The 13,671-nt window shown below is 43.7% G+C and overlaps 1 protein-coding gene across 1 annotated transcript in view; it reads right to left on the reverse strand.

The window, feature by feature from the left end:
* The window catches only part of LOC139264459 (dynein axonemal heavy chain 11-like), a 679,414-nt gene that overhangs the window by 312,195 nt on the left and 353,548 nt on the right, over positions 1–13,671 (reverse strand). Inside the window, exon 40 of the mRNA XM_070880970.1 lies at positions 8,209–8,341. Within this exon, the coding sequence (XP_070737071.1) occupies positions 8,209–8,341 (133 nt within the window). The remainder of the gene's footprint in view (positions 1–8,208; positions 8,342–13,671) is intronic.

A 13,671-nucleotide genomic window follows, 5' to 3' on the forward strand; every position in this document is an offset into this window, starting at 1 on the left:
GGTGTGTTTTGTGGCAGGTCGGATGGGAATTTTTTTTTGACAGCGGCCCCGGAACCCGCAGTCAACCCGCCTCCATGTTACTTTCCCAGATGTTGCATCTGTCAGGGCTGAACAGACTCGACACGCAGTGGCGGGGGAGGCAATTTAGGTCACAAATCTTACCATTTTACCAGGTTGTCCGCGGGATCTAGGCTGCTCGGGGATCACATCAGGTAAGGACGTCGGGAGTTGTGTGACCATGAATTCATTTTTTCTTTTCTTAACAGCTGGAACTGTGCTATAAAAGCTCACATCTCACAGCTGTTCACTCTCCAAGATCAAAAGCTGTTGCTTATTGCATTTGGAAGACAGACTGAGCTTTATGCAGGTTGGAAATGTTTGGAGCAAACTCTCTATCCAGTGTCACCTCATTGGAACAATCTCTCTCACCAATGACAGATCGTTTCTGTCATCTCAAATTTACCTGCCATCAATTACATTAGCATCCATGCCCTCGAAACTATCTTATCTTGGTCCTCAGAATCCCACCACGATCAGCCCTAACATCAGAAGCACCAACAGCAACACCAACCTTCTCTGCAATCAACTGATGCTGCACAGGGCAAAGGTCACAGGTCATCAGCACCCGACCACATTGCTGCTCCAGGGCACCAGGGATGACCTCACCATGGCCAGATTTACATCACTTGATCACATGATGCGCCAGGTTGGCACCACCCCACACCAACAGATAAAGCATCCCACAATGCCCAAGCCATTTCTTTCACACTCATCACCATTACCATTCACTACAACTTACTAAGCCACTTCCAAAGGTGCACACAAATCTGTCCAAGAACAAAGTGTTCAAAATAAAGATTTCAATGTTTGACAGCGCATTAACAGAAACTTTACATGAACATCAGCTAAAAGACCCAAGTGCCTGCCGTTGTGTGTTGTTAGTTGGTATGATTAGACTCAGATGAGGATGAGTGTAAGTGTGAGGGGTGGCTAGTGAGATGGGGAAGTTATAATTTAGATAGAGAGGGATGGGTGGAGGTGCAAGGTAAGTTGGTGTAAGGATGTGCAGGATTAGGATAGAGAAAGCAGACTGATGAGGATCTGATGAGTGGCATAGCAGGATGAGGTTGAGTGAGGCTTTGCAGTAACATTTCATAATCCACTGAGATCATTGAAAGGTTTGCGTCACTGCAGCCTGGTTGTCTTGACAATATCGTTGCTTATGCTCTCCTGTGCAATGTGCAACCAGGCTGCATTGATCTCCCGGGGAACTCTCTTCCATCCATTGGAAGGGAAGAGAACCTCCCTGCGAGCATATGGAGGGAGTCATGGGAGAGCCTGGGTGGAGCCACGCCCCTTTGTGCAGTGATCGTCAGTGTTTGCAGCACTTCAATGCTGCAGAACACTGACAGCACAACTGTCAAAGTAAATTGGGACCTGGTATCTTTAAGGAAACTGGCTAATGATACGTCATCAAATGACATCATCAGACCCGCTTCCTTCAATTGGCCAGAAAACTCGCTGGGCTGGGTTAACAAGCCCAATCAGTGTCAAATCATTTCACAGAGCGGGCTGGACCAGCAGCGAGGTTGGGATCCACCACCGACCCCAACTACTCCGGACTCACCAAGGTAGGGGAAATCATAGCCTATGATTCTATGTAATGTTATTTCTATGTCTCCTCATTCTTTGTTAGTTCAATTATGTGAATCTCATTACTCGGAGCCCTAAGTTTGGAATCTTTCTCATCATAAGAACTAAAAAATAGGAGCAGAAGTAGGCCATATGGCCCCTCAAGCCTGCTCTGCCATTCACTAAGATCATGGCTGATCTGATCTTGGTCTCAACTCCACTTTCCTGTCTGTTCCCCACAACTCTTGACTCCCCTATAGTTCAAGAATCTGTCTATCTCAGCCTTGAATATATTCAATGATTCGGCCTCCACAGCTCTCTGGGGTAGAGAATTCCAAAGATTCATGACCTTCAGAGAAGAAATTCCTCCTAGTCTCCATCTTAAATCATTCTCTCCAATGCATCAATGTCTTTGAATCTAGTTGAGGGAGGCTAACTAAAGGGAGGAAATCAGGTCTAGCAAGTTGTTTGAAATAAGTTGCATCCCAAACACCAAGTGTGGTTATTAGTCCATTTCTGTACCAACTAACAAAGCTATGTGCTGAACCAAATCTTGTCAATATGCATTTGCTCTACATTTTAAATTACAAATTAAAACATATTTTGATCACAATCCCGATTTGTTTTTTGTGTTTCATGGACAATGAACTGCTAAATTTTGATAAGGCACCCACCACAATGAATGCAGTTCAAAATTCATAAGTAGATATACAATAAAAACATTAAAAAAAATGTACACCTGATAAATTAAGTATTGAAGACAACTTTGGAACATTAGAAGCTCAGATAGTGAAGAGGCATTACATTTAACTACATCAGCAAGTGTACAATAGTGACCCACAATGCCAGGTGCATGGTATAGTACTCATGTATCCTGTGTTCCCCATCCCCAACAGAAATTGCTGTTCAAAATTTTTTTTCTTCAGCTACTAATGTATTCAATTTATACAGTAAAACCAATTAGCCTGATACATTGGGCACAAAACAAAGAAAGGACTTTGATCCATATAGTACCTTACCATGTCCAAAGGTGCAATCACTCCTGTTACGTAGGCAAGCACAGCAGCCATTTTGCACAGAGCAATGTCCCACAAAGGGGAATGAGATGAACGACCAGTTCATATTTTTGATGGAAATGCATTAGTGAGCATACCAGGCAACTTGTTGATCTTCTTTGAATAGAGCCATGAGAGCTTTAATATCCACCCGAATCAGCACAACAAGCTAATGGAGCTTCAGTTTAACATCTCACCTGAAGGATGCCACCTCCAACATTGCAGTACTGCACTGAAGTGTCATCCTACATCATGTGCTTAACTCTTGGAGTGGGGTTTGAAACCATAAATGCTACCAACTGAGCTAAGCTGACACTCAAGAACAAAACACTCCCTATCACAGCAATAATGCATTGGTTAGTCAATGAGTTAAACTCTGTCATGTGGAACAGGTGTTGCTGGATAGGCTACGTTGAGAAAGCTGCGGTGGGGGGGGGAGGGGGAGGGAACTTTTCTCAACATTACCGCCCAAAAGTGAGGGTTTCTGGGCGAAAAATTGAGACAAATGTGGAAGGGAGGCCTTCTGCCAAATCCCAAATGCTAAAATTGTCTGCCGAGATTTTCCTCCACTACCTCTACTTCCAATGACAGCCTATCGCTTGATACGGTGCATGTAAATGATGGCAAAGCGGTGAAGCTTAGGACTTCAATGAATTGCCTTCTGTTCCCACCTCCTCACTGCTGATGGAAGAGATGGTCTGAAAAGAAGACGTAGTAGGAATACTGTGATGATGGGAGGCAGCATCATGAACTGAACTGAATCCATGGTAGCTGAATTGGTCACTTTTGTTTCAATTCTAATTCCTTCAACAGCCAGCATTTTTCTAAAGTTAATAGGACGAGGCAATTAATAGATTAATTCAACAATTCAATTCATTCAGCTTTGGGGCAAGAACATAACAACATAAGAAATAGGAGCAGGAGTAGGCCATACGGCCCCTCGAGCCTGCTCCGCCATTTAATACAATCATGGCTGATTTGATCATGGACTCAGCTCCACTTCCCTGCCCACTCTCCATAACTCCTTAATCTCTTATCGGTTAAGAAACTGTCTATCTCTGTCTTAAATTTATTCAATGACCCAGCTTCCACAGCTTTCTGAGGCAGCGAATTCCACAAATTCACAGCCCTCAGAGAAGAAATTTCTCCTCATCTCAGTTTTAAATGGGCGGCCCCTTATTCTAAGATCATGCCCTCGAGTTCTAGTCTCCCCCATCAGTGGAAACATCCTCTCTGCATCCACCTTGTCAAGCCCCCTCATAATCTTATACATTTCGATAAGATCACCTCTCATTCTTCTGAATTCCAATGAGTAGAGACCCAACCTACTCAACCTTTCCTCAAAATTCAACCCCCTCATCTCCGGAATCAACCTTGTGAACCTTCTCTGAACTGCCTCCAAAGCAAGTACATCCTTTCGTAAATATGAAAACCAAAACTGTATACAGTATTCCAGGTGTGGCCTCACCAATACCCTGTATAACTGTAGCAAGACTTCCCTGTTTTTATACTCCATCCCTTTTGCAATAAAGGCCAAGATATCATTGGCCTTCCTGATCATTTTCTGTACCTGCATACCAACCTTTAGTGTTTCATGCACAAGTACCCCCAGGTCCTGCTGTACTGCAGCACTTTGCAATTTTTCTCTATTTAAATAATAACTTGCTCTTTGATTTTTTTCTGCCAAATGCATAACCTGCACACTTTCCAACATTATACTCCATCTGCCAAATTTTTGCCCACTCACTTAGCCTGTCTATGTCCTTTTGCAGATTTTTTGTGTCCTCCTCACACATTGCTTTTCCTCCCATCTTTGTATCATCAGCAAACTTGGCTACGTTACACTCGGTGCCTTCATCCAAGTCATTAATATAGATTGTAAATAGTTGGGGTCCCAGCACTGATCCCTGTGGCATCCCACTATTTACTGATTGCTAACCCAAGAATGAACCATTTATCCCAACACTCTGTTTTCTGTTAGTTAGCCAATCCTCTATCCATGCTAATATATTACCCCCAACCCCGTGAACTTTTATCTTGTGCAGTAATCTTTTATGTGGCACTTTGTCGAATGCCTTCTGAGAATTCAAATACACCACATCCACTGGTTCCCCTTTATCCACCCTGTTCATTACATCCTCAAAGAATTCCAACAAATTTGTCAAACATGACTTTCCCTTCATAAATCCATGCTGACTCTGTCTGACCGAATTATGCTTTACCAAATGTCCTCCTATTGCTTATTTAATAATGGACTCCAATATTTTCCCAACCACAGATGTTAGGCTAACTGGTCCATAGTTTCCTGCTTTTTGTCTGCCTCTTTTTTTAAATAGGGTTGTTACATTTGCAGTTTTTCAATCTGCTGGGACCTCCCCAGAATCCAGGGAATTTTGGTAAATTACAACCAATGCATCCACTATCCCTGTCACTACTTCTCTTAAGACCGTAGGATGAAGCCATTAGGTCCAGGGGATTTACCCGCCTTTAGTCCCATTATCTTACTGAGTATCACTTCTTTAGTGATTGTAATTGTCTTAAGTTCCTCCCCGCTATAGCCCTTTGACTATCCACTGTTGGGATATTGTTAGTGTCCTCTACCATAAAGACTGAAACAAAATAATTGTTCGGAGTTTCTGCCATCTCCATGTTCCCCATTACTAATTCCCTGGTCTCGTCCTCTAAGGGACCAACATTTACTTTAGCGACTCTGACCTATGAGGAGAGACTGGATCGACTGGGCCTGTATTCACTGGAGTTTAAAAGAATGAGAAGGGATCTCATAGAAACATATAAAATAATGACGGGATTGGACAGGTTAGAGGCAGGAAGAATGTTCCCGATAATGGGGAAGTCCAGAACCAGGGGTCACAGTCTAAGGATAAGAGGTAAGCCATTTAGGACTGAGATGAGGAGAAACTTCTTTACTCAGAGAGTTGTTAACCTGTGGAATTCTCTACCGCAGAAAGTTGTTGAGGCCAGTTCGTTAGATATATTCAAGAGGGAGTTAGATATGGCCCTTACGACTAAAGGGATCAAGGGGTATGGAGAGAAAGCAGGAAAGGGGTACTGAGGTGAATGATCAGCCATGATCATATTGAATGGTGGTGCAGGCTCGAAGGGCCAAATGGCCTGCTCCTGCACCTATTTTCTGTGTTTCTATGTTTTCCTTTTTATATACCTTAAGAAACTCTTTCTATCTGTTTTTATATTTTGTGCTAGTTTACTTTCATAGTCTATTTTCCCTTTCTTAATCATTTTTTTAGTCATTCTTTGCTGGCTTTTAAAAGCTTCCCAATCTTCTGCCCTCACACTAGTTTTGGCCAGTTTCTTTGCCCTTGTTTTTAATCAGATACCATCCTTTATTTCTTTAATTAGCCACGGATGGCTATCCTTTCTTTTACACCCTTTTCTCCTCACTGGAATATATTTTTCTTGAGAGTTGTGAAAAATCTCCTTAAATGTACACCACTGTTCATCAACTGACCTACACTTTAATCTATCTTCCCAGGCCACTTTAGCCAATTCTGCCCTCATACTTTCATAGTCTCATTTATTTAAGATTAGTACGCTGGTTTGAGATCCAACTTTCTCACCCTCCATCTGAATTTGAAATTCACTCATTCCAAGGGGATCCATTAATAGGAGATTGTTTATTAATCCTGTCTCATTATACAGGATCAGATCCAAGATAGCCTGCCCCCTGGTTGGTTCCGTTACATACTGCTCAAGGAACCCTATTTGACGAGTCAAAGATCTCTAATTCTGCCTGCTGTAAGGGGCTTAAGGCAATTTATTCCTAGTGAATACAAACAGCACAAAAAATGTCCTTAATTTGCCACAATTGTCATTGAACGGCATCACATAGGTCACAAAAATCACTGGTGTTGGAAATTATTAAATTCACATCAGTGCAGCAGACTTCTGATGTTGGGGTTAAAACACGAACGGGCAAGATAGAGGATGTTAAATGTGATGTGGGAGTGCTTGATATTGGGCTCAAAATTGCTCAGGAGTTGCTCCGTTTTTTTTGGAGCAACTTGATTTTCCTGGAGTATCTTAAAAATCCCCATTTTGCACATTCAAGTTGCGCCAGTGTAAGTGAGTTGGTTAGGATTTTTTTTAGTTTAGTTTAGTTTTTTTCCAAAAGGGGGCGTTACCAGCCACCTACGCCTATTTTGGCCATTTAGGCCACTTTGGACAGCTAATAGTTACTCCAAACTAACTTAGGCCAGCGTATGTGGCCATTTGTGGCTGCACCGAGAACCCTTGTGGAGAGTTAAGAAATCAGCACAGGTCGGTACATCGGAGGCCAGCAGAACTTAATGACTTGACTAAAGAATGTGTATTGGGTCAAACAGGTATACAGGACATCATATGATAAACTTTGAAAAGTTAATTTACTATACAACAGAAGCATTCATGGAAGCTTAAACTACAAAAATAAAAGTAGAGACAAAACATATTTACATAATTTTTTCAAAATATCCAAATAAAAAATAGAAGTACCTCCTGCTCGTAATTTATATGTTCTCCCAGCCGCCTAAGCTCACCCACCACCAGCCCGCACCTTACAAACAACCCTACCTCCCGGAGTCAGGGATCATACCCTCCAGGATCAGAACAGCACCTGGGGTCAGAGATTGGATACGTCTGGGATCAGATCTTCCCTAGAGGTCAGGGATTGGATCGCCCACGGGATCGGAACCCCCTACCCCCATGAGTTCGGTGATCGAACCCACCCTGAGGTTCGGAATTCCCCCCCCCCCCCGAGGTCAAAACTGCCCCACCAGCCCGGCTTGGGCCCCGCACAAACCTGCTTGTTGTGGCCTTCTAGGCCTGGGATAGGAGCGGGACGCATCAGGTCCCAAGCTACAGCACGCATACAGAGGATGGGGGCAGGAGCTACTGCGCATGCGCGCACACTCCAACGCGCATGTGGAGAGCTGCTGGCACTGTTTCTGGCGCAGGGCCCTAGCTCCGCCCCACAATCGACTGGCCACAGTGCCAAGCCCCGGGAGAGGCAACATAGCGGCCAGAATTGGGGGACATTTTATCGGCGCCCTTTTCAGCCCACGACGTTGGTGCATCTCTGGTGAGTGCGCCGAGAAAAGGGGTGGGCCAATTTTGAGCTCGATAAAATTGAATTCTCCAAATGTACAAGTATTCCCATTCCCTAGTATAGGCATCCTTCACCTTGATGAGCACAAAAATTAAACCGCAAAAGATAAAAAATGTTGACTGTTGTGGGTTACTGTTTGCCTCTGTATTTTGGATGCACCTATTTTCACTGATAAAATTCTGAAATGGACATGGATTGTAATATAATGGCCTTCTGAATATTTATTTGGCAGCAGCAAGGTGCTTCTTACTGTCAAATAAAGCAGGCCATTCAGTACTTTCTGATGTGGGCACTGATACACTAACAATAAGATTCAGTCAATGACTTTATCAAAATTTCTGATTGAATTTTTATCAGCAGAGTTACAGCTGTTCAAAATAGTGTATTTGGTATACTTGCCATCCTTCCACTCTCGGGTTGCAGGGTGTATAAAACCAAACATCTCATCTGTGATGACAGCCTTCGGGTTAAGATCATTCCAGACAGGCTTTCGTTTCATGTTAATATATGTCCTGTACAAAGTCTTTAATATCTATATATGGAAAGAATATTAATTTCACAAAAGTGTTCATTATTAAAGTCAATCACATTACACAAGTACAGGTTCCACTGTTAAGTCACTTGAATTTTCAATTTAAAATTATTTGTTGTGTAAACATTCATTTAAGATAACTTCACCTTTCTGACACTGCCTTCTGATATTTCCCATGTGTATCCTCGACAATTTATTCTATCACTGCATAGGACAGGTCTGCCACAGGAGTTCTATCCTATTAATCCCAATTCCCCCTGCATTCTCCAAATCCCTTAATAACCTTATGATATTGGTGGCAGTGGGTCGCAGCAGGGAATGGCGGCTGTGGGGAGGGGGTGGGGGCGGGGTTGGTAATGGCAACGATATCAATCGGTGGTGGGGGGAGGGGTGTCTGGCAGACCCTGCAATCTTTTAATGTGGGGTTGGCAGGAACACTCCTTCTGGCTCCACATTCAGGTAAGTATATATAATTCACCTGGTTGGTTGCAGCCTAACGGAGGGTCCCTTTAAGTCATATGTAGACTTGACTTTCTTGGGTGAATATTGAATTAGAAGCATTTTTGTTAAATCAATCTTTGCTACTCAAAATCAATACATGAAAGAATAGGGAGGAAACTTGAGAAGGAATGTGTTGGTATACAGTTTTGAGCATGAACATTACTTCAGTAAATGATCTAACAATTACATGACCATAATGGGTTCCCTGGTTATTGTATTCCAGCATCAAAGTTCTGCACTGTAATCAGGGACAAACACATTTGGGTGCCATATTTGGGTGCTTTTATCTACTCGTTAAAATTATGTAAATGCATCTGTGTATGTTTACAATACTGATACAATTCTACTTGTCGATCAACAGTGAAAACTAACAATTATTTTACTTTCAAAATTCATCTCGAAGAAACTTTATAATAATTTTTTAAGTTAAATTTGGAAAACACTACACTTCTTCATTTTACTGTGTTCCCTCTCAGTTGTAATGCAAAGTCCTGTAAGTAACTCACTTTATTATAGCAGTTCATTTTTAATAACAGAGTAATAACAAAGTCCTTTACATTACTGCTTTTGTTAAACAAAACATTTCCAAATTCAAGGCATGCTACAGGTACTTGATAATATATTCCAGTATTTAATTACATTTCTAGTTTTATTCAGTATGTGCTTATGAACAGAGATTATTGCTTTCCTGAGCACAAGGGGCATTTGTACCACACACAGGAATCTTCAACCACACTTACACTGTCAGAGGCACATACTTGGGACTTACAGCAATCGATTACAAATAATTTGTACATACTCACCTCATTTTTGTTAAATCGATTTTTACAACTCTAAATCAATAGATGAAAAAGTGATAGCTACTGACAATCATCATCATAGGCAGTCCCTCGGAATCAAGGAAGACTAGCTTCCACTCTTAACGTGAGTTCTTAGGTGGCTGTACAGTCCAATACAAGAACCACAGTCTCTGTCACAGGCAGATAGTCGTTGAGGGGAAGGGTGGGTGGGACTGGTTTGCCGCACGCTCTTTCCGCTGCCTGCGCTTGTTTTCTGCACGCTCCCGGCGACGAGACTTGAGGTGCTCAGCGCCCTCCCAGATGCGCTTCCTCCACTTAGGGCGATCTCCCAGGTGTCAGTAGGGATGTTGCACTTTATCAGGGAGGCTTTGAGGATGTCCTTGTAACATTTCCGCTGCCCACTTTTAGCTCGTTTGCCATGAAGGAGTTCCGAGTAGAGAGCTTGATTTGGGAGTCTCGTGTCTGGCATGCGAACTATGTGGCCTGCCCAGCAGAGCTGATCAAGTGTGGTCAGTGCTTTGATGCTGGGGATGTTGGCCTGGTCGAGGACACTAATGTTGGTGCATCTGTCCTCCCAGGGGATTTGTAGGATCTTGCGGAGACATCGTTTGTGGTATTTCTCCAGCGACTTGAGGCGTCTACTGCACATGGTCCATGTTTCTGAGCCAGACAGGAGGCGGGTATTACTACAGCCCCGTAGACCATGAGCTTGATGGCGGTTTTGAGGGCCTGGTCTTCAAACACTCTTTTCCTCAGGCGGCTGAAGACTGCACTGGCGCACTGGAGGCAGTGTTGGATCTCGTCGTCAATGCCTGCTCTTGTTGATAGGAGGCTTCCGATATATGGGAAGTTTTCCACATTGTCCAGGGCCACGCCATGGATCTTGATGTCTGGGGGGCAGTGCTGTGCAGTAAGGACAGGCTGGTGGAGGACCTTTGTCTTGCTGATGTTTAGCATAAGGCCCATGCTTTCGTACCCCTCAGTAAATACGTCGACTATGTCCTGGCGTTCAGCCTCTGTATGTGCGCAGACGCAGGCGTCGTCCGCGTACTGTAGCTCAACGACAGAGGTTGGGGTGGTCTTGGACCTGGCCTGGAGATGGCGTAGGTTGAACAGCTTCCCACTGGTTCTGTAGTTTAGTTCCACTCCAGCGGGGAGCTTGTCCACTGTGAGGTGCAGCATTGCAGCGAGGAAGACTGAGAAGAGGGTTGAGGCGATGACTCAGCCCTGTTTGACCCCGGTCCGTACGTGGATTGGGTCTGTAATGGATCCGTTGGTAAGGATCACGGCCTACATGTCGTCGTGGAGCAGGCGGAGGATGGTGACGAACTTTTGACTAATATAGTATGTGGAGTTATAGGGGAGAAGAACTGATCTGGTTGCTATATGTAGTGCATTTTAAATAAAACACATTTATATAATTTCACTGAAGATGCTGACCAGAGAAAATGTATTAACAGGTGCAAAATGTTACTACACATAGCTACCAGAGTAATTCTCTCCATTACTCCATTAATAAAATGTGTCATACTGACTTTGAATTATAAGTCTGCACAAGACTCTATTTGGATTTTATGCCTACTCATCAGTCAGTTGCCTAGTGTTATATCATTTACATAGAATTTACAGCATAGGAACAGTGCATTATACTTCATATCAGCCTCCTCCCACTCTATTTACTTCATCACACCATTTCCTTCCTTCCTCATGTACTTATCCAGCTTTCCTTTAAAAGCACGATGCTATTTGCCTCAACCACTCCATGTGGTAAAACATCCACATTCTCACCACTGAGTAAATTTCTCTTGAATTCCTCATTGGGTTTATTAGTGACTTTCTTATAATAATGGCCCCCAGTTTTAGACTCTCCCACAAGTAGAAACATCTTCTCTAGGTCTATCCTATCGGACCCAGTCAGGTCACCTCTCAATGTTCTCTTTTCTTGAGAAAAGAGATGCAGCCTGTTCAGTCTTTCCTGATAGATATAAACTCTCAGTTCTGGTACCATCCTGTAAAGTCCTGTCCCCTCAGTACAGATTCACACGAGGCATGTAGTGAAATCAAGGTCACTCTGGACCTGCACCTTTATTTCACAGCTCTGGAATGCTGCACTTGCCTGAGACCTGAGCTTATATACCTGTCTCTTGCAAGTGCACCCCTGGTGGTAAGGTATGCTGGTGGTTACAGGTCATATCTTATTACAGTCATGTATAGCATGTTAGGATACAGTTATATATAATAATGTAAGATACATGACATCACCCTCCCCCAAGGTCTTGCTGTCTTTATAGGTTCAGTCTCTCAGGTGGTCTACGCTCTCGCGTGGAGCGTCTGAGTTGTGGTTCAGTTGTTTGAACATAAGAACATAAGAATTAGGAACAGGAGTAGGCCATCTAGCCCCTCGAGCCTGCTCCGCCATTCAATAAGATCATGGCTGATCTGGCCGTGGACTCAGCTCCACTTACCCGCCTGCTCCCCGTAACCCTTAATTCCCTTATTGGTTAAAAATCTATTAACTGTGACTTGAATATATTCAATGAACCAGCCTCAACTGCTTCCTTGGGCAGAGAACTCCACAGATTCACAACCCTCTGGGAGAAGAAATTCCTTCTCAACTCGGTTTTAAATTGGCTCCCCCGTAGTTTGAGGCTGTGCCCCCTAGTTCTAGTCTCCCCGACCAGTGGAAACAACCTCTCCGCCTCTATCTTGTCTATCCCTTTCATTATTTTAAATGTTTCTATAAGATCACCCCTCATCCTTCTGAACTCCAACGAGTAAAGACCCAGTCTACTCAATCTATCATCATAAGGTAACCCCCTCATCTCCGGAATCAGCCAAGTGAATGGTCTCTGTACCCCCTCCAAAGCCAGTATATCCTTCCTTAAGTAAGGTGACCAAAACTACACGCAGTACTCCAGGTGCGGCCTTACTAATACCCTATACAGGGCCCAAGTTTCCACATGATTTGCGCCTGATTTTTAGGAGCAACTGGTGGAGAATGGACTATCTTAGAAATCGCAATTCTCCACATTTTTTTTTCTGCAGTTCTAGTCAGGTAGAACAGTCCTACTTTGGAACAGAATTTTTTCTTCAAAAGGGGGCATGTCCGGCCACTGACGCCTGATATCAAAGTTTCCACAGTGAAAACGTACTCCAAACTAACTAAGAATGGAGCAAGTGAAGATTTTTGTAGAACTGAAAAAACCTGTTCAGCACATTAAAAAATCAGGCGCAGGTTACAAATTAGGCGTCCAGAACGAGGTGGGGGGGAGGGGGGGGAAGGAAAGTCATTAAATTCTACAATAAATCCTTATTTATACTTATACAAATATTATACAAATAAATCCAACCTGAATAAACATTTCTAAGCAAAGAAAAGATTAAATAAACCATCTTCCCACCTGTGTGAAAGTGCTTCAGCCAGCCTCACAAGTTCGTTCGTTCGTTCCCGACGGCAGGGGTGGGGGGGAGGAAGACGTTCCCAACGGCGGGCGGGAAGGAGACAGTGAGAAGGCTGCAGGAAGCCTCAGTGCTGACGTGCAGATGGCAATGTGCTTTTATTAAAAAATGTTCAAAAATTAAACAGCTACAAAGAACTACAAAAATGGCCGAGTGCCAATGTTTCCTTCACACTGCGTGTGCGCGAACGCTCCAACGCGCACGCGCAGGGTTGCCGGCAGGAAAAAAACTAATTTAAATAGTACCCGCCCCCTCCCACTTACAAAATCGGCGCGAGTGTAGGCTCCGCCCCCCTGGGCGCCGCGCCAAACAGACAAGGAGCTGCAGGACTCTCCAGAATCGCGAGTTTTTTTTCCAGCGCCGTTTTAGGCGCGATAAACGGGCGCCCAGCTCGGAGGGGCGCCCGTTTTTTATCGTGTGGAAACTTGGGCCCACAGTTGCAGAAGGACCTCCCTGCTTTTGTACTCCATCCCTCTCGCAATGAAGGCCAACATTCCATTCGCCTTCCTGATTACCTGCTGCACCTGCAAACTAACTTTTTGGGATTCTAAAAGAGTTTCATGCACAAGG

Source organism: Pristiophorus japonicus, chromosome 5 (assembly GCF_044704955.1).
Source record: "Pristiophorus japonicus isolate sPriJap1 chromosome 5, sPriJap1.hap1, whole genome shotgun sequence".
NCBI lineage: Eukaryota > Metazoa > Chordata > Chondrichthyes > Pristiophoridae > Pristiophorus > Pristiophorus japonicus.